The sequence below is a fragment of the Fusarium fujikuroi genome, chromosome FFUJ_chr09 (assembly GCF_900079805.1).
Source record: "Fusarium fujikuroi IMI 58289 draft genome, chromosome FFUJ_chr09".
Lineage (NCBI taxonomy): Eukaryota > Fungi > Ascomycota > Sordariomycetes > Hypocreales > Nectriaceae > Fusarium > Fusarium fujikuroi.
Window position 1 is genome coordinate 2,536,815 of NC_036630.1, and position 18,358 is coordinate 2,555,172.

General features: G+C 48.3%; 8 protein-coding genes; 2 read left to right on the forward strand and 6 right to left on the reverse strand.

The window, feature by feature from the left end:
• Nucleotides 1–558: 558 nt before the first annotated feature.
• FFUJ_09351 (related to protein yneE) lies at nt 559–1,938 on the forward strand (the record flags this gene model as incomplete). Its single annotated transcript, XM_023568757.1, has 1 exon — nt 559–1,938. One exon carries the CDS (start codon nt 559–561, stop codon nt 1,936–1,938), a length of 1,380 nt encoding a protein of 459 aa, XP_023435903.1.
• A 643-nt stretch (nt 1,939–2,581) lies between these two features.
• Nucleotides 2,582–3,628, reverse strand: FFUJ_09350 (related to zinc alcohol dehydrogenase; the record flags this gene model as incomplete). The annotated part of the gene is made up of 1 exon (XM_023568758.1): nt 2,582–3,628. The coding sequence occupies one exon, from the start codon at nt 3,626–3,628 to the stop codon at nt 2,582–2,584; it is 1,047 nt and encodes a 348-aa protein (XP_023435904.1).
• A 775-nt stretch (nt 3,629–4,403) lies between these two features.
• Nucleotides 4,404–5,229, reverse strand: FFUJ_09349 (putative hydrolase ycaC; the record flags this gene model as incomplete). XM_023568759.1 has 3 exons in its annotated part: nt 4,404–4,888; nt 4,938–5,085; nt 5,134–5,229. 3 exons carry the CDS (start codon nt 5,227–5,229, stop codon nt 4,404–4,406), a joined length of 729 nt encoding a protein of 242 aa, XP_023435905.1.
• A 1,608-nt stretch (nt 5,230–6,837) lies between these two features.
• On the reverse strand, nt 6,838–8,613 carry FFUJ_09348 (uncharacterized protein; the record flags this gene model as incomplete). Its single annotated transcript, XM_023568760.1, has 1 exon — nt 6,838–8,613. The coding sequence occupies one exon, from the start codon at nt 8,611–8,613 to the stop codon at nt 6,838–6,840; it is 1,776 nt and encodes a 591-aa protein (XP_023435906.1).
• Nucleotides 8,614–9,349: 736 nt separating this feature from the next.
• FFUJ_09347 (related to tol protein) lies at nt 9,350–11,339 on the reverse strand (the record flags this gene model as incomplete). XM_023568761.1 has 2 exons in its annotated part: nt 9,350–11,208; nt 11,261–11,339. The coding sequence occupies 2 exons, from the start codon at nt 11,337–11,339 to the stop codon at nt 9,350–9,352; spliced, it is 1,938 nt and encodes a 645-aa protein (XP_023435907.1).
• A 923-nt stretch (nt 11,340–12,262) lies between these two features.
• Nucleotides 12,263–13,324, reverse strand: FFUJ_09346 (related to pectate lyase; the record flags this gene model as incomplete). XM_023568762.1 has 4 exons in its annotated part: nt 12,263–12,520; nt 12,568–12,729; nt 12,777–12,874; nt 12,922–13,324. The coding sequence occupies 4 exons, from the start codon at nt 13,322–13,324 to the stop codon at nt 12,263–12,265; spliced, it is 921 nt and encodes a 306-aa protein (XP_023435908.1).
• Nucleotides 13,325–15,901: 2,577 nt separating this feature from the next.
• On the forward strand, nt 15,902–16,979 carry FFUJ_09345 (probable pectate lyase 1; the record flags this gene model as incomplete). XM_023568764.1 has 3 exons in its annotated part: nt 15,902–16,205; nt 16,254–16,498; nt 16,554–16,979. The coding sequence occupies 3 exons, from the start codon at nt 15,902–15,904 to the stop codon at nt 16,977–16,979; spliced, it is 975 nt and encodes a 324-aa protein (XP_023435909.1).
• A 403-nt stretch (nt 16,980–17,382) lies between these two features.
• Nucleotides 17,383–18,215, reverse strand: FFUJ_09344 (uncharacterized protein; the record flags this gene model as incomplete). XM_023568765.1 has 2 exons in its annotated part: nt 17,383–17,752; nt 17,800–18,215. The coding sequence occupies 2 exons, from the start codon at nt 18,213–18,215 to the stop codon at nt 17,383–17,385; spliced, it is 786 nt and encodes a 261-aa protein (XP_023435910.1).
• Nucleotides 18,216–18,358: the final 143 nt, after the last annotated feature.

Below are 18,358 nucleotides of genomic sequence, written 5' to 3' on the forward strand. Positions count from 1 at the left end.
TATACAAGTCGCGCTACTCTCCAGATATTAACGATCAGATAACGAATCAACAAGCTTTATTTAAACTGTGTAAGCAGTCGGAAGTCCCATTAATACGTTAGCTAAGGTTCCTATGTTAAAGTGAGAAATAACAAAACATTAAGGAAAGCATAACCTCTCGTAGCAAAGGTCCCAGGCAGTCTTGCTAAAATTAGAAGCTGAAAACACCAGGTCAGCAACACACGAAAAGTCATCGGATACTGCTCTAATTCCAAACAGACCACTACCAAATTAAGCATCAATTCTCAAGCTTATATGCGGGCCAGACCGCCTTGGCGAATGCTTATGCCAAAGCTTGTTGGCAATTGCCAATATTCTCAGCACTAATGCCGGACCATCAGAAGTCCCATCAGCACTAAATGTTCAGCTCGAAATATGAAACCCTTTTGGGAAGCTTCATCTTTTATGGTGAAACCTGACTTTTTTCATAAGACCTGGCCAGGTCCTCACTTGGGAATGTTCCATTCTTCTCATCCATAGCATCATTTCCCCTCTGTATATGCGAGTTTCCCTTTCGCCATGTCGGACGCTGGTAGAGATACTCCCGTGGAGATGAAGCCACTTCCAGAGGCTCAGACCAGGCAGAACCTCCCAGGCCTTGACACTCCTCCGAACCAGGAGTACCTGCCCTCGCCTTCACCCCCGGTACATGAGGGGATGAATGATAGCAACTACTTCAGCGGTCCCCGCGATCTCCGCGGTCATTCCAAATGGCCACTCATCCTTCAACTTCACGGCTCAATTATGCCATCACTCATCATCCCTCTTTTCCTTGTCGCATGCTGGTCTACTGCTATCACCGTCATCTCCAAGAAAGTTCATGATCTCAGTGTCAACTCTGTTCTTCTCACCATCCTCGGTTTCGTCGTCGGTCTTAGTCTTTCCTTTAGATCATCAACTGCTTACGAGCGCTACGCTGAGGGTCGTCGATACTGGGGAATGCTAGCTACTGCCTCGCAAACTCTCGGACGAATCATCTGGATCCATGCAGCGGACACTGGCGCTGATGGTCAAGATACCAGAGAGCTGCTTGTCAAGAAGCTTGGGGCCTTGAAGCTCATCGCTGGATTTGCTGTGGCGCTTAAGCATACGCTTCGTTTTGAGCATTGTGCGAGTCAACCTGACATGCAACCTTACATAGCCCACCTCGACACATTCTCTGGACGTACAACAGCCGCGCCAAAGCGAAGAGTTACCAACTTCAAACAAGTGGCTGGTGAATATCTGGGTCTCTCATTCGCGCAGAGTGATCCCCGCAAGCACCTCAAGAGAGCCGAAGAGCACCAAGGAAATCTCCCACTTGAGATACTGAACCATCTGGCCATTTCTGTCGACTGCCTCGTCGCAAATAAGCAGCTGCCCGTCGCCATCCACCAAACTGTCGCGTATAATCACATCACTATGCTTAACGACGTAGCAGTCGGGTGTGATCGAGTGCTCAATACCCCCTTGCCGATTGCATACACTATCGCCATCAGTCAGATCACGTTTGTGTATGTTATGTTGTTGCCGTTTCAGTTGACTGGTCCTCTTGGCTGGATAGCTATCCCAGCTACCATCACTGCAGCATACATTATCTTTGGTCTGTTATTCATTGGACAAGAGATCGAGAACCCGTTTGGTCGTGATGTTAATGACCTGCCACTTGAGACTTTCTGCGATCAGATTGCGACCGACCTTGATATCACTGCTTCGTTCGATCGCCGTGGTGCTGACCATTTCTTACTTAATGGAACACCGTTGTATCCTGTCAGTGCTGCGCCGGGTAATGCGTGGATGGATAGTAGTGAGGAGAAGATGAGGGAAACGATCAAGACTAAGCCGCATGTTCTGTTCAGCTGGCGACGCCAGAGATCTCGTGATAATGCTTCCAATGAGATGGATGGGAAGATCGTTTAAACGCGTTCCCCCGTTCGTCTCAAGGAGAAAAGGGTTTCACTCCGGTTCTCAGAGAAAGTCGTTGACCTGGTCATTAAGTTTGACCAAGTCATATCCAAAGCCTTCGGCATCTGTAGTAATAGTTGAGAACGACATTACATGCAAGAAAAAGTCCATCATGTCAACCAATTAGATTTAGAAATCTTTTATTGGGGATAGTCCAAAAGTCTAACTTTTCTCGGGGCCAAATTGCCTTCATTTGTAGGCCTACGTGAACAAGAGAACGTACAAGTTTAGAAGAGAATGCTATCTGTGGACATCTATCAGTTGTAGTCGTGCACAATCAGTGTCTATCTGCTAGACAGAATGGCTAGAAGCTTCTCGATCGTTAAGCATTGTGAGTGATCTCGTCCGGATGTTGATCAGAGACTTGTGGCCGAAAGCTTAAATCAGCAGAGAAAGCTTGGTGGCTTTACGCCAATAAGGCTGGTGCTGGAAGAATAAATGTTATTTAATCTGGACTGGAGATCACATTACTAGTCCTGATAGCCCTTTGAAGTCCTTTGTCATCCTTAATCGCCCTGTCGTACCCCACATAATCGTGGTATGATCCTCAGAAGTCCATCTCGACATTCCCTGGCCTTACTCCTCGTCGAGCCATGCCTTATTCATCGCCACCAGCTTCACCCCCAACACGCACAACCAACTTCCCTTTAGTCCTACCCCCCTTCAGTCTTGCGTAAGCCCTTCCCGCATCCTCCAGCCCAAAATCCTCCTCAATAATAACCTTCACCTTACCTTCCTTCATCCAATCCGCAAACTGTCCAAAGTCTTTCCTGTTCGCCGATACAGAGTGATACTTGAACTTTCTCTTCCCACCACTCAGCCATCTCGGTAACATATTGATAGCGAAGAGGGCTTTGAAGGTCTGAAAGCGTGGCGGCAGACCGACGCAAACATACTGCCCCTCGGGCTTGAGATACTCATGGGATCGCCAATAAAGATCTGGATCGTTGAAGACCGTATCGAGAATGAAGTCAAACTTGTTTTCTTTCTTCTTGAGCACTTCAATCGGGTCTTCGGATTTGTAGTCAACAGTCTCATCGGCACCAAGGCTTCGACAGAAGTCAGCATTGGAAGCGGAGCAAGTGACCGTGACATGAGAACATCCTAGGGCTTTCGCAACTTGGATGGCAAAAACACCAACCCCTCCGCTGCCACCATTGATGAATACCTTGCCGCCCGCTTTAACAAACGGCGACATGCACTGCAAAGCCGTCGTTCCACAAATCCCGAGACAAGCCGCATCTCTAAGTTCAACACTGCCCGGAAGAGCCGCCATCCCCTTACTCCCAACAACAACATACTCCGCCAGAGTTCCACCAATCGGTAACTCTGTCCTCCCAAATACCTTCTGGCCAGACTGAAATTCATTCAACGTCGTGGAGACAATTGTGCCAGAGAAATCAAGACCTGGCGTGACGGGTTTGGAGAATATGAGGCTCGCAGGAGGCATTTCGGCAATTTTGTAGTCGAGATGATTGACCGATGCGTATGCGACTTTGACAAGGGTTTGCCCTTTGGGAAGCGACGAAGCATTTTTGGGTAGTTTAGCGTCGGTGACGAGGGTGAGATTCTTGTCGATGCCGCCTTTGATCGAGCGCCATTGTGCAGCGCGCATGGTAAGAGGGAGCGTGCTATTTGATGCCATAGCTGCAGTTTCTGACACTGACTAAAACTAAGTATGATTATTACGAATCGCGATTCGAGATTACATCAGAGCCGTTAGCGAGATCTTATAGACTTGCCGGCCTTTGGGGTTATGGCTGACGACAACGTGTTGGTGGCACATGATCAGGTGCTGTCGTCTTGGCTGAGGTGGTCTGATTGGCGATCAACCAATTGAGAACGAGATGTCAGATTCCGTGCCATTAGGTGGCCTGTTAAGCTTAAACTATTGGCAGTATTCATATTTCACTTATGCTCGCAGCTGTTGCCAGAAATGCCCTGATAGGTCTGGTCTCATGATTTCTAGCACTCATTCAAGAGGGTTGCGATTGACCGGGCAGATCGGACCCCGCGGCAACTCAAGGCTCGGTTATCTGTGGGCTGATGAGAGCGGAATGCATGGTGAAACTTATAATCCGACGGCGTAATAAAGACTTCGTGATCGCAATGGTTTTACTGACATTTGTGCGCGGATCGGTAACGTCGGCCGGATTCGAAGAATGCGTTGACTTCGAGGCATGCTACTGAAACTGAGTCACTTATGCAGGAAAAGAAAATCCGAGGAGAAATGATGGTGTATTCATTGTAAAAGTTGAAGAGGAATGAAGTAAAGTCTATCTGAAACCATCTCCTCCAAGCGGGGACAGAGATGGTCGTTTCGGGAGTTGAAGACTATCCAGCTGCCTTTCAAGCCAGCTCCCAGAGCAAGTCGTCATCCATCTAGGCAACGACTGCTAGTACCAGAAATCAATCTAGCTCTAAGGGTAGTGTGTGTATCCATCCTCACCAGGCTGGATAGTTCCATTGGTAATAGCCGCAGCGTGACCGCGAGCCATGTAGCCAGCCGCAGGGTAGTACTGTCCAAGCCAAGGGTAGATCTCCTTGGCACCAGGCTTGTTCCTCCAGTCGCGCATCAGCTCACAGATGATAGAGAACAAGCTGACAACCTGAACGCCAGCATCACGCATGCGATCGTTGGAAATGTCGCGGATGAGGGCAGTGGTAGTGCCGGATGCCTCCATGTTGGCCCAGACGGAGTAACCGGCTTCACGAAGGGAGAGAGCGAGGAAGGTGGTGCAGACATCGGTGGTGATACCGGCGAGGATGACCTGGGACTTGTTGGTGGCCTTGAGGGCATCACGGAATTCTTCGCTGTCCCAGGCGTTGACTTGACCTTGGCGCTGGACGAGAGGGGCCTTGGGGTACATTTCGCGGATCTCTCGCATGAGAGGACCGTTGGGGCCTAACTTATCAGTAAGAATCTCAGAGATGTGTTCAAGTTGAGAACTTACCCTGGTCAGCGGAGGTAGTCAGGATAACAGGCAAGTCGAAAGCCTGACCAATGGCAGCGTGGGCCATGGACTGGTGATGATACAGAGTAGGATCCCAATCTCTAGTCAACTGGTAAAGGCCTTCCTGGATATCGACGACGAGGAGAACCTAAAAGCTTTAGCATACTGAAGAAGCAGAAAGTACTGGGAAACTCACAGCATCGTTCTTGTCAAGACGCTCATACTTGTAGCCGCTCTTGGCAAGAGCAGAAACAGTGAGGACGCCAGCGGCGATGATGGAACTGAACTTCATTGTCGAAAGGCTTGAGTTGCAGGTTGGTACTGAAGCTGTGAGATGGCTGTTGAACCTGAAGAACTTCTTCCAACTTGGGTTGATACACAGCTATATATACTCAATAACTCAACCTCGAATACTTCACATGCACGTTCTGGATTCTGCATACTGCAATCTTTGCATGCTGTGTGATCCTGGAGTGAAAGGTCCTTGATCCCAATCTCAATCCATGCTCAAATGCACAGTCGGAAATGAAGTCCGCCTCAGTCGGCCGAAGCTATCCTCACGCATATTGGCTCAAGCCACCGCGACGCCACGAGGAGCTATACGAATATGCATAAGGTCGGCCCGCTGCGAAGGTGTGCCGTAAGCCTTTGGCGCGGGTTTGTCATCATGCAGCGATTCCTCATCCCCGCTTCGTGCAGGGTTTAGTAAGCTGTAGTCACCATCTTTCTCAGCAAGATGCCCCAGTTTGGTTGCTACGCCCATGTCAAAAGATGGAACTCTACCGACGGTTAGTGTTTAGTCGGGAACTTATTGACCGTTGAGTTGAGGTTATTTTTTCGTGGCTTGATGATGTTATCGTGGCGGGTCGGCATTGAAGTTTGCCCTGGTTCGAATCTTGTCGGGGCATGGCAAGGATCCCGATGTCCCGATTGGCGGAGGGAAGCGATGGCACATTTCGAAGGCCTCGGTGAGAAACTCCTCACTGACGCATGCTTTGATAATCGTTCTTGTCCAATACAAATTGTAGCTGAGGTCCAATTGCCCCTCTTCTGTGTCTGTAGTGTAGCGGTTCGGTGGGGAAGATACATATCAGCATGGATGAGAACCCTTGGACCCTCCATTTCGATGGGAGATGGCATTATGCATGTGACATGCAGCACTTGGGCTTCGGCCCAGGTCGAGCTTATGGATAAGTCCTCCAGTGACAGTATTTCGTTGCGTGACAAATACCAAAGAGGGTTCACGTTGCATTGCCTTTCTGTGTAACCCGACGACATAGCGACAAGTCCCAATGATTTGGAATGCTTAGATGTGACAACTAAGCTGCTGGATAGGAGAGTTTTCTTCAACATGTTGCTTGACTGTTCAGAACATCTATGCACATGGGTTGCCCAATTGTTGCCAACATTATTGATTGATAGTTGAAGCTTATGACATCTCAACGAGACGTATATCATGTTGGTCGTCTAGCCTTTTCAGTGTCCTAAGTAAATTAGATAAAGAGAATACGTCCGTTATTTAATCGAAATTTATGCTCTACTTGGTCGAGAGTAGGGTAGGAGATCGGCTCTAAAGAAGACCATTACGTTATGAAAGTGACGTTGGTGTTGATAAGTGGGCCAGACTTGACTCAAATATTTGAGAAGGCTTGATCTATAGAGTGGCGAAATCTTGAGCCCTTGAGAGAGACTGCTATTAGGGACGAGGCTTTCCTGTCTTGAAATTCAATTTTTATTTGAATGATAGAGTTGAAGTTTGGATCAGGCCCTAAGCAAATAGTCTCAACCTAGAGCTATTTATATGCTTAACTGTGAGAGAGGTCAAAAGTACTAGTGATACCGCATTGAGGCTTACCCTACGTACATATTTAACCTTATACTGAAACCATTAGTACTAATCTCAATCTTGAACCTCAGCATCTTTCGTCGGACCCATCTGCGCAATCAGCTCGTCTAACTTATCCTGTATATGACCTGTCTCATCAACCTCTCCCCAGGCCATCACACTCGCTGCCTTGGCTTGAGTCAACCATGCCACCGCTAAAGCCAAGTTCCCAGCGCACTCGCATATCTTTGCAATATCCTCCATAGTATACACCGCGCAATCGTCATGGAACATGGGGTCTGGGTCTGGAGTTTCAAGATGCTGCTGCCCAACTATATCAAAACAAACGCTCAGAGCTGCTGGCCAATCTTCTTGGTCGATGTATACATGCTCAACGTGCCTTAACAGCTTGCGTTCCTGCAAAGAATTAGGTCCTAACAGGCTGCGAAGAGCACGCACTCCGTCGTTGGCTATCCGTAGAGCTTCATCGTAATCCTCACTCCGGCGCAGAAGGGCACAGAGCCTTGATGTGGCGAGCTGGGTGAGTTCGTGGGCAGGTCCAAGAGTCGCGCGTAAGCGATCAACCACTGATGTAAGTGCACGCAAAGAGATGTTCTTGTCGCCTTTGTCTTTCCTAAGCGTGGCTATGACCAGAGAGATGGGGTGTTGAGGATGCAATTGAGTGCGCGCGAGCTCATTGATATATGTAAGAACAGCATCTCGTACAAAAGGGCATGTCGTGGTATTGACAGGAGACAGGGTACTCAGCAGCTCGATGATAATGGTCGCGGTGCCCTCGTGGAATATGGCAGGAGAGCCGGCTGTTGAGTTTTTCAAGAGTCGAAAACCTCGAGTCTGGCTCTGACTTGAACCGCGCGCATCACCCTTTGCGACTTTCATGAGGTATATCGCGAGGTCGGTGTCCTGCCAGAATTGAACCTTTTTTACTGGTGCCGATGGATTAAAGTTCCCCGTTGTATAGAAAGTCCGTATGCTAAAAAGAACAGACTCGAGGTTGGAGCCTGGACGCGGGCTGCGAGTTCGTAAATTTGGGCCTACAGCACTGGAGGTTCCGAGATAACGGCGCATCTGCTCCGCCCTTTCTTCTGATAGTCTCTTGTCCTCCGATAGTTTTGAGTTCAGCGTTGTCCCCGAAAGAGTTGTCGATGATCTGCTGACAATTTCCCAACTGCCTTCCCTGGTGCGTTCCATTTGCTCCGGCTTCACGGCACGGTCCTTGAGAGATGATGTTTCTAGTGAAATAGTATGGGCTTCTTGCATCGATATTGTGAACGTCTGGAAGTCTCTCCGCAAAGAATCCATCTGCGTCTCGAGGCTAGAGAAGCCCTGTACTGAAGTCGTATTGGTAGCTGTTATGAGCTCGTTGGTGGCTAATTGGACTTCAAGTCCAACAACGCCTAGTTCCCGAACCATCTCAATGTTGAGCCTATTTAGCCTCTCTAACTTTTGCGAAAGTTCCTTCTCGACCTTGAGCGAGATAATAGAGTTCCAGAGTTGGCTCATCGCCTTTCTCTTGCCCTGTCTATCGGAGAATAACGGCGTTATCATGTTGTGGATTTCTTGTAAAACTGGGTGCAGAGAATCTGCGATGCTGACGAGGCGTTTTTCCTGGACTGGATCCAGATTGCCAAAGGCGTGTGAGCCTCCCCTACAACTGTAGCAAAGCCTGGATATGGAGTCATCCACTTCTCGCAGGAGTTGTGCCAGCTGACCGGGGACTTCCTGCAAGTCTTGTAACAGCTTTATGGTGGCTAGCAGAGCTTTTCCAGCCGCCGAAACAAGTTGAAGCCCTGCTGCGACACCGCCGACTATGGAGAGAGGGTCGGCCATGGTTAGGAACAGGGAGGGCTGTCCGTCAATAAAGTTCTTGGTGTTTTCAATTCTTCCTCGTCGATGGTTGAAAAGAGAGCGGATGAGTTTCCGCTGTCTAAAGATATTGGGCGGGGAATGATAAACGTTGATCACTGGAGGGGTAAGGATTTCTTAAATACTGGTGGGGAGGCCAACCAACTGTCGTAAGCGTGGAATTATTATGCTGGGTGCAGACGCTCTAGTCAGGCTGGAGCTGATCTGACATGCATACGTGGTTCCATAGCCATTGCGCATCAGCGCATAGCCACCCACAGCCACCTTTACTGCATTGGCGGGCATTGGAGGCTATACAGACTTTTGGAATAAGTCTGAGCCATCCGCGATGATGGCCCATATATCTTTCTACTATTATTAACGACTTTTATTCGCTATTAGTAACGAAGCTTCAGCCAGAAACACATGTAAATGGTTGCATGCTAGACTCAGGCATTGTTCTCGTTCACAGAGTCGAGGTAAGGCGCGCGATGCAAACCTCGGCTGTCAGATCTATCAGGTCAAAATAATACTATCAAATAGAACATACCAAATACCTACACATTCGTCCAAGAGTCGACAGCTTTAAAACGCACATAGTCTTCCTGCGTCGTGCACCAATTCAGATCATACAGTACATACTCCACTATCAGCAGCAAAGCTCAAACAAAATCGAATCCTCATATACTTTCCCCTGCAGGCCTCGAATGGGTGTGGTTGGCTAGTGAATAATGACCTTGCTAACTGGCAGCTTGTCCTCCGGGATGCGATATCGACCCCGATCCGTAACAAGATTTAAATCATCCGGATAGAAGGCCTTTGGATTCTCAATGAAAAAGATTCCCAGCCTCTCAAAAATTATCTTTCCCGGATAGAGCTTTCTTAGAAGCAGTCCTTCCTCGGAGGTAAGACGGAGCGCCCACATTTCCCGAGGATTGCTCGTGGTCTGCTGGTCGAAAAACCCCGTCGCTGCAATGAGCGACCAGTTCGAATTGGGGTCTCCACGACCTTTAATCAAAGGCCGTCTCTCGCTGGCTTCCAGACGGAACGTGTGCTTGTTCAAGGCATCCCGCGGATAAAGCTTGCAACGCACGCCATGATCAGGATGATCTTGAGTTTTGTATTGTGAAATCCGCAGTTCGCGCATGTAGCCGTAGACCTGGAGCTCGTATGGGTCTGGGAAGTGTTTGAGCTCGACAATATTGTACTCCCATCCCTCAGGGTTCTGACACCAACTATTACGTTTCAGATTGCCGGGTTTGCAACATGGTGTCCCGTACCGTGCAAATCCGGCAAGTTCATCTGTTTTCGCGCCAGCTCCTTGGCTGATGGGTCCGACGAGTGCCATCCACGACCACGATGGCGCTTTTCTGATAGTCTTCTTCTTGTACTCAGGAACTGTGAGTGCTGGTAAGTGAGCGTCGACGATACGCCGACTTCTCCACAGTAATCCGCATATCATATCACATTCCCACAGACCAGCCATGTACCTATCTGATCCACGTCCAAATCTGCTAATGAGGGCCTGCTTGAATAGTCGGACGACACCAGAGAGAGCGGCGTGGTTGTCGGAGGGGTCATAGAAGCTCTTTGTAGAATACTCCATTGTGACAGAATACCACCGTCGAAGGACCGGATCTGTTGTGTCAGCAAGTCCCAACCCTCGCTGCCCCTGGCCAAATGAAGGGCCAGTATAAGTTGCTGGACGAGAGTCTAGCTGAACGCGGTTCCGTGGTTTATGGTCTTCTTGAACCGGGGGTAGATTGGAAGCATTAAGAGCTGGGAATAGTTCGTTATACCAGACATCCGCTTCTCCAACAAAGTTACAAGAGCCGTCCTCGAACTCTTCGCGCTCACGGCAACGAAAGATAAGTTGCTGTCTTCCGTAGATGATCATTCGTCTAGCCATCAGTGATTCCTGGTAGCACCATGCACGTTCGGTCGTAGGACCAATACTGCGGTCCCGTGGAAGGCTGAGCCAGCACGTGGCTTCTTCGTTGCCATTTGCGCATTGGTACGGAACTTGGCATGCTGCTTCGTCTGGCGAGGATCCAATGTCGAGAAACCCATCTCGTGCATCACTGCTCACTCCAGCCACGATAGTGAGATCCGCGTTGTTGTATATCTCTGGAACAAGCAAGGCCTGGTCTGCCCAGTCCTTATTGTCGTCTTGCCTGATGCAAAGCGCATCAATCCAGATATACCGATATTCCAGCTCGCGCGCGACCTGGATTGCCTGACGATGCGTCCTGGCGAGTTTCGATAACGCAACGCCCTTTTTGAAAGCGGCTTCGGTGTCTGTTGTAAACTTGAACATTCGCGATGTGGCACCGCCCCAAGAATATGACAGAGCAACATAGATGCCTCGCTTTCCCTGGGTTTCGACGAGCTTCGGCTTCGTTCCTCCGATATCAACTACTCTTGAAGGCAGGCCCCTTCGCTCATTGCCACAGCATCGACGGTCAAAGTCGTTGCACCTATTGAGCCATGCTTTGGTTAAGTTGATCGTCTCGGCACGCTTTCGAGGTTCTGAAGACTTGTCGAGAGTTCTACCGCGTATTTCCTTTGCGCCGGGCGATTCTACTCCAGATTAAAACCCGTAAGCGAGTGAATTGGCTGGATTATAACTGACCTGGTGTCGTGGAGACATTCAAGTGCGCAATGCAGCCCCCTGCGAGGTCCTCATCCACATTCGGACCTCTAATGAACATCTCTACAAAGGCATCATTGAACCAGATAACCCTACTGGATGTTGAGTGGATATCTGGCGGATGGGTTTGCTTTTGTGATACAAGGACTAACTTAGCCCCGAGCAACTTGGGATCGGATTTCCAATTTTTCAGAAAGTAATGCAGGTGCTTTTTCGGACAAAGATATTGGATGCTTGCCCATAGTAGTTTACAAAGCGGACAGGGTTGGAGAAGACTCTCAGCACAGTCTTTAAGTGATGCAAGGTCGCGGTGATGCTGAGACTCGAGGTTTTGTCTGACCTCAAGGTCATTGCAGTAAGTGCATTGACGTGAAAGCATGATGGTGATAGAGCTTTTTTTTCTTCTCTGCAAAATGTCAGCTTGCAGAGAAGAAAAAAAGCTTGGGCAGTCATTAGTTCTGCGAAGAATTGGTTCAGAGCGTTAAGCGCCAGCCTGATATTGTAAATTACGCATCTTCGTCTCATGAATCTATAATTAGAATCGAGCTGTGCGCATTTGCGCCACGAGTCTTCCTCAGTGGCTACGGGCTGAAACAAGCTCTACAGTTGGTCAGCCATGAGGGGTTTTCTGGTTCTTGTAACCACTGACAGCCCGGCGATCAGCCGCACGTGTAAGCCTCCCATAATGGTAAGCAATGTGGTGAAAGTACTTGATACTTGTGTATAGGAAGCATAGAGAAAAGTCCTACTAATAAGTGCAGTATATAATATAAGGGCTATTTACTAGATATATTAACTTAAATTAATAAAATCAAATAGTATAGATTTACAATATAGTAGTTACGTAAGTAAATCGAAATGACTGTATAAAATAAAAGTTTAATATTGCCTGAAAAATGTAAATATTGTATCTGTAACAATAATATACCGACATAAATCTTAGTGTTTATATATATTAGCACCCACTATATACTCTTGTATTGCTTAGTTAAAACCCTCAGGCCAGAACTCCTCAAGCCACTCATAAGGATCCTCAGGCTCATAAGCATTTGTAACTTTGCCCTTGAACTTCACAATGTTATCCCTCGTCTCATTATACAAAGCATACTTCTCATCGGGTCCGTTTCCGATATAGTATGGAACAGTCTGCACGTTGTTGCCGATTTCCTTGTCAACGATGCTGGTGACATTATCGATCTGAGCATTCTTCAGACGGAACTCATCACCATAGTTGGGGTTGATCTAGAGCTGTTAGAAAAGATTGAGGTTGGTGATGGAGGGGTTCTTACGATGCCCATTCTCAGACCGTCCACGGCAATGACGTTCTGAATTGTGGCATTTCGCTTGGCTTGATTGAGGCAGTTGCCGCAGGACTGGTAGAATGTTCCAAAGCCCTCGGCGTAGAAGCCAGTGATGTTGTACTTGCCACCAAGCGAGTTATCTTGGAAAATCTGTAAATGGTCAGAAGGGGAGTCCTCTTGCTATATCTCCTGCGTACCTTGTCTGTTGCGCTTCTGGCTCCACCGCCAATGACCCTCAACTGGGTGTTCAGGCCTTTGGATGTGAGAGCATCTTCACAAACGTCCTCCCACCAAACTGCAAAACTTAGTATAGGTCAACCAAAGGTCAATAAAGCTGCTCACCATTCTCAACCCAGGCATCACCCAAAGCATGAATACCCTCGGCCTGGTTCTTTCCAATGATGACATTTCGAATTGTCGAACCAGGTAACAAGTTGAACACAGTATCAGCATCAGTGCCTTCAGCTTGTTCATTACAGCTTCCTTCAGGTCGTTCATAGCGTTTCATCTTGCCATCGAAGACCTCGCCAGGCATGATGTACTTGGCATTCTTAAAGACGACTGTCTCTTTGGCGACGGGGAACTTGGTAATGGGGAAGGGGAAGCGCGGCGGTGGCCTTTGGCTGAGATCTCCTTGGGTAGCGTCCGTATCACCTTGCTTGCCATCGCCTGTCTTGGATTGACGGGTGTCAATGACGGCGGCTTGGGCGACGGGGAGGAGGGATAGGAGTAGTGAAGCCTTCATGATGGATTGGAGATGCGACTTGAGTCCGAATAAGGGTTAGGCAAGGAAAACGTATTGGTGAAGTAAAGCAGGTAGAGATTAGGATGTAACTACTGCTTATATATGTTTTTGGTTGTCATGGATAATAAGAACTCCATGATATAACATACCAACCTCTTTACCATCAATCCAATAGCCTTAGTGCCTCCCATACCATTTCACCGCTTTGCATGGAACCGAGGGCATTAGCCCGGTTCTTCGCTCAGTTCACTGTGTGCCAAGGCTCTAAGTTAACATGTCATGTCACTCGACACCAAGGACATGTTTCCATGAATCATCGCGCAGCAAACATATGATCTTCTTCTTGGCATCTTTTCCAGATGCTGGGAAATCCGGGGTTGTTAATTTAGGCTTCTTTGATAGCTTCGTTTGTATGTTAAATTCATGGTCCATCTGTGGGGGAAAGGATGACGCGGGGTAAGCTTAATCGAACCCCCAGGAGAATGTCATTCGTGGTTTTGTATTCCTCCGGCCGGGGCTAGCTGTTCCACCTGTCACGGACCATACTAAGAAGGTAAACGTGAATAACCATAATTCTCGCTCCCGCTGTTTATTCCATGTTAGTCTGGGATGTTTCTTAGCCAGACTGGGTTTATTTGCTTAAGCATTTTGTGGGGGATCTCGTAGCACTCGACGTCTGTTAAAATCTTGCATATGCGGGGCTGGGATGACCCCCAAAGTTAGATGATCTTCTCTCCTCACTGGATCCTACAGAGTTAAAATATTCAACGTCTGGAGAACGGTAGATAACAAACAACCAGAGTTCATTTGAAGAAACAACGCAGGATCATATGTGGTGAGCGAGACGCTTCCGCTTTCTTCCTCAATAGTATCTACGAGGGACCCTCTTTACCAACCTCAAGATGGTAGCTTTTTTATTTGCAATCTGAGGTTCGTCACTTTTTCTCAACGTCACGTATGCAAATATTGCCAGGTTCCTAACTCCCGCCCTCGACAAGTCATGCTCTCCACTAGAGTCTTGACTTTCACTAAGCTTTGCTCTGCTGATAGACCAACTGATTCCACGTGGTCCGCTGCATCGAGTAGATCTACTGATTGACAGGAGAGGATGTCAACCGATTGGACTGGATCTCTTTCGCCCCAACAGGTATTGTTCTGACATATGTATGAGACTGCACCTGACTTGGCTAGTTTATTCTCCGCCCCGTATCTCAATATCTAGCCAAGTCATAATGTTAGTTCCTAGGCTTGAGGCTCAGGGGGCAAGCCGATGAGTGCAGAGGCTAAGGGAACGTAGCTAGGGGCATATTATAGGAGCTTCAACTCTATACATACGTAGCTCTTCGTCAAGTGGCTACCAATGACCTGGCTATCGTTGGAGCATTGTTATATTCATACTGAATGATTAATTCAGACTTATCTAAGTCGAAAGTCTGGAAGTTGGGTACCTTGAATAAACCTGCCACGAGACCTTTAGTTGATCAGTATGAGTCTGATAGATCTTTTTAATTTCATGTCCGTATGAGTTCCTATCGGTATAATAGCTGTCTCACATCACCTATAGAACTGTGAGCCTGTGTTCTAGGTGATTCGGGGTATGGATGCAGCGTTAGAGTCCTTTCTTGAGCGCGATGCAATGGTTGTCTGTTAGCAATCAAGGCGAAACAACCCCCAAATACGTATGGGCCAGCAAATTGCACGCAGACAAAGGATCCTTGCTGCTCTTTGGCATGATTCGAGGAACATCTCAGATATTGGGGGAGTTGTCTGTCGCTCGCCTTTTCCGTGCAGATGGAAAAGCCCATGCACGAGATTATGACCCATGGGACCTCGCGCCCCCACAGTTTCCATTCGAAACTTTGGGGTATATACGAATCTCACCCTGTAAACTGGCTTCGGAGTTGGAGTTTATGCATAACACATTGTAACGTTGAGCTGAGGAAGAATCATTAATATCACTTCCAAGTGTTTGGTGAACAGCTGAGACGCAGTGAACGGATCGATGGGCGAGTAATTCGACATCTCAGGACATTCTTGAGAGGTGAAGTTGAAAGAGATATTTCTTGGTCGCCAAGATATTCTTTTCATCGTTACCCCAGATTAAACAAGTCACTGCCGGTAATGACAGTGGATGAGAGATCGTCACAATCCGGGGTATATCCAGATCATCCACCAACTACGGCCATTTAGTCAAGCCAATTCCACCAATAACAGCCACCCATGACATCGATCTTTTCCGAACGTAACATCATCCAAACTTGAATGTTTCACATACTTTCGGAATGCAAGGTTCTATTCTCACACGATACATTGTTACTCCAATAGAGGCTGTGAGGCTCGTGATGGTATCTCCAGAAAGGGAAATTGAAGCCAAAGACTCCAGGGTCCGAACGCTGAATTGGGGATTGGTGTCTTGCGTGCTGCCAGTAGCAATAGTAGTATTGGAAGTTTAATGAGAGTGATGAAATTCTATAAAGACCTCGTGAAACTTCGCGATAATAATATCCAAATTATTGAAACCATCGAGCTTTGGCTTTCTTCAACTGATCACCTCTGACTTACACAATCACCAGCATCATGAAGTTCACTTCAGCCCTCACCACTCTCTTCGCCACCTTCGCGGCCGCTTCTCCGCTCGAGAGCCGCGATGCAGTCCTCAAGCGCCAAGCTGCAGAGCCTTGCACGGTCGGATACTGCACCCAGAACGGCGGTACCACTGGCGGTGCCAAGGGCTCGACTGTCACTGTCACTACAGTCGCTGCTCTCATTGAAGCCGCCAAGCGCACCGAACCTCTCACCATCATCGTCTCTGGCAAGTTGACGGGCAGCGACAAGGTTCGACCTACATCTGACAAGACTATCATTGGTGCTGCTGGAAGCTGTAAGTCCATCCTCCTGCTATTGCGGTAGTCTAGCTAATGCTGTATAGCTATTACTGGTGTTGGCTTCTATGTTCGTCAGCAGAAGAATGTTATTCTCCGCAATCTCAAGATCGCCAAGGTTGATGCTTCCAACGGCGACGCTATTGGTATCGATGAGTCTACTAATGTGTGGGTTGACCACTGCGATTTGTCTGGTGATCTGAGCCTTGGAAAGGATGATCTTGACGGTCTTCTCGATATTTCCCATGGTGCTGATTGGATCACTGTCTCTAACACCTACTTCCACGATCACGTAAGTTGACCTCGCCTCCAAGCCAAATCCTGATGTTACTGACCCCCGGCTTAAGTGGAAGGGCTCCCTGATCGGCCACTCCGACAGCAATGCCTCAGAGGACAAGGGCAAGCTCCACATCACCTATGCCAACAACTACTGGAAGAACGTCAGCAGCCGCCAGCCCCTCATCCGCTTTGCTACCGTTCATCTCGTCAACAACTACTGGGACGGCATTCTCCTCTCCGGTGTCAACACCCGCATGGGCGCTCAAGTTCTCGTCCAGAGCTCTGCTTTCGCCAACTCCGTCGAGCGCGCTATCTTCTTTGCTGATTCGAAGGAAACTGGCTATGCTGTTGTTGAAGATGTCAATCTCGGTGGCTCGGTCAACTCTGCTCCCAAGGGTACTCTTACCTCTGCTTCGCTTCCTTACAAGGTTACACTTTTGGGATCTGGAAAGGTTGCTTCCACTATTCCCGGTACTGCTGGTCAGAAGCTGTAAGAAGAGATGTACGGGAGCGTTGATAGTATAGGGGGATGCTGGGAGATTAGCAATATGCCGGGGTTGTAAATTCGAGAGACTTCGTATGAAAAACGAATTGAACTATCTGATATAGATCTCTTCACGACTGTTTTGAAATCTACAGCCAGTGATGCGTGTATCTCCAGAGCCCAAACCTAACCTCTAGAACTGTATGAAATTATGCCCATGATAGTGATGGAAGATGTAAGATTAATGGCCATGTATGTAAAAGCTTTTTGTCAGATAGAAGAAGAATAAATATCATAACAGAATCCCTTTACATCTCAGGCTGAGAAGATCGGGGATTGAAATTAGTTGACCTGCTGATTCCCCACAATGAGATCCAAGTGTCTGAGCATGACGACCGGCAACAGAACGCAGCTTAACCAACCAGCTTAGGACCAATGTCATACAAAGAAACATCATCCAGACCAACAGAGAAAGTCACCTTCTTTCCAGCAGAGCATCGGAGCCTCATCGTAATCGTAACATCCTCATCAAAAGGCGTAAAATCAACGTGGAGAGGCTGGTATGTTCCTAGAGCCGTAAAGTCGAGGCGCCACTGAGACAAGATTGTGCTCTCCTGCAGAGCTTGGATGACGCAGATAGTGCTTTCATCCTTGACGGGCGCGGGAGTGCTAAAAACAGTCGCGTAGGTTGTAAGGCGGTAGAGGCGCTCGGTGTCAAGGCCATTGACGGTTTGGTTCAGTTGATTGCCGCCGACGGCTTCGGAGTCATCGACATCGTATTGGCTGCTTCTTGTTGGTGGTGTCCGAGAATGAATCATGGGGAGACTTACACATATTTGTTGCCAGAGCGAGCTCGTTCAGGGTTGTTCTTGATATCGCTAGTTCGAAGACTCCAGTCGGTGTTGGGGGCATCCTCAAAGTCAGGGTTCTGGATGTAGTTGGTAGGCTCAGGGGCCTCGGAGGTAGTAGTCGCAGCGTCGCTGGTAACCGCAGAAGTAACAGTGGTGAACCCAGTAGTCGCAGTCGCGGTCTCCGATTCCGTAAAGGTAGTCACGAAAGTAACCGTTGTCTCAATTGCCGATGTCTCAGTAGCAGTCGCGGAATCAGTGTTCAAAGTCTCAACGCCCGTAGTCGCAGCCGTAGAGGGCAGACCAGTCGTAGTTGATCGATCGGGACGGCATAGTGGACGAGCGCTAGCAGGGAGCAGCGCAGCGCTGAGAACGGCGGCGATAGAAATCCAACGCATCCTGAATGTTAACGAGAGTAATGGTAGCGTTGTAGTATAAACGAGTGTATGAACGGCAAACGTTGAAGAGAGGAAGAAGGTTCTTCTCGAAAAGGAGACTACATTTTAAGGATTGGACCGGACTGAGCTTTAGCTCCGGCCTC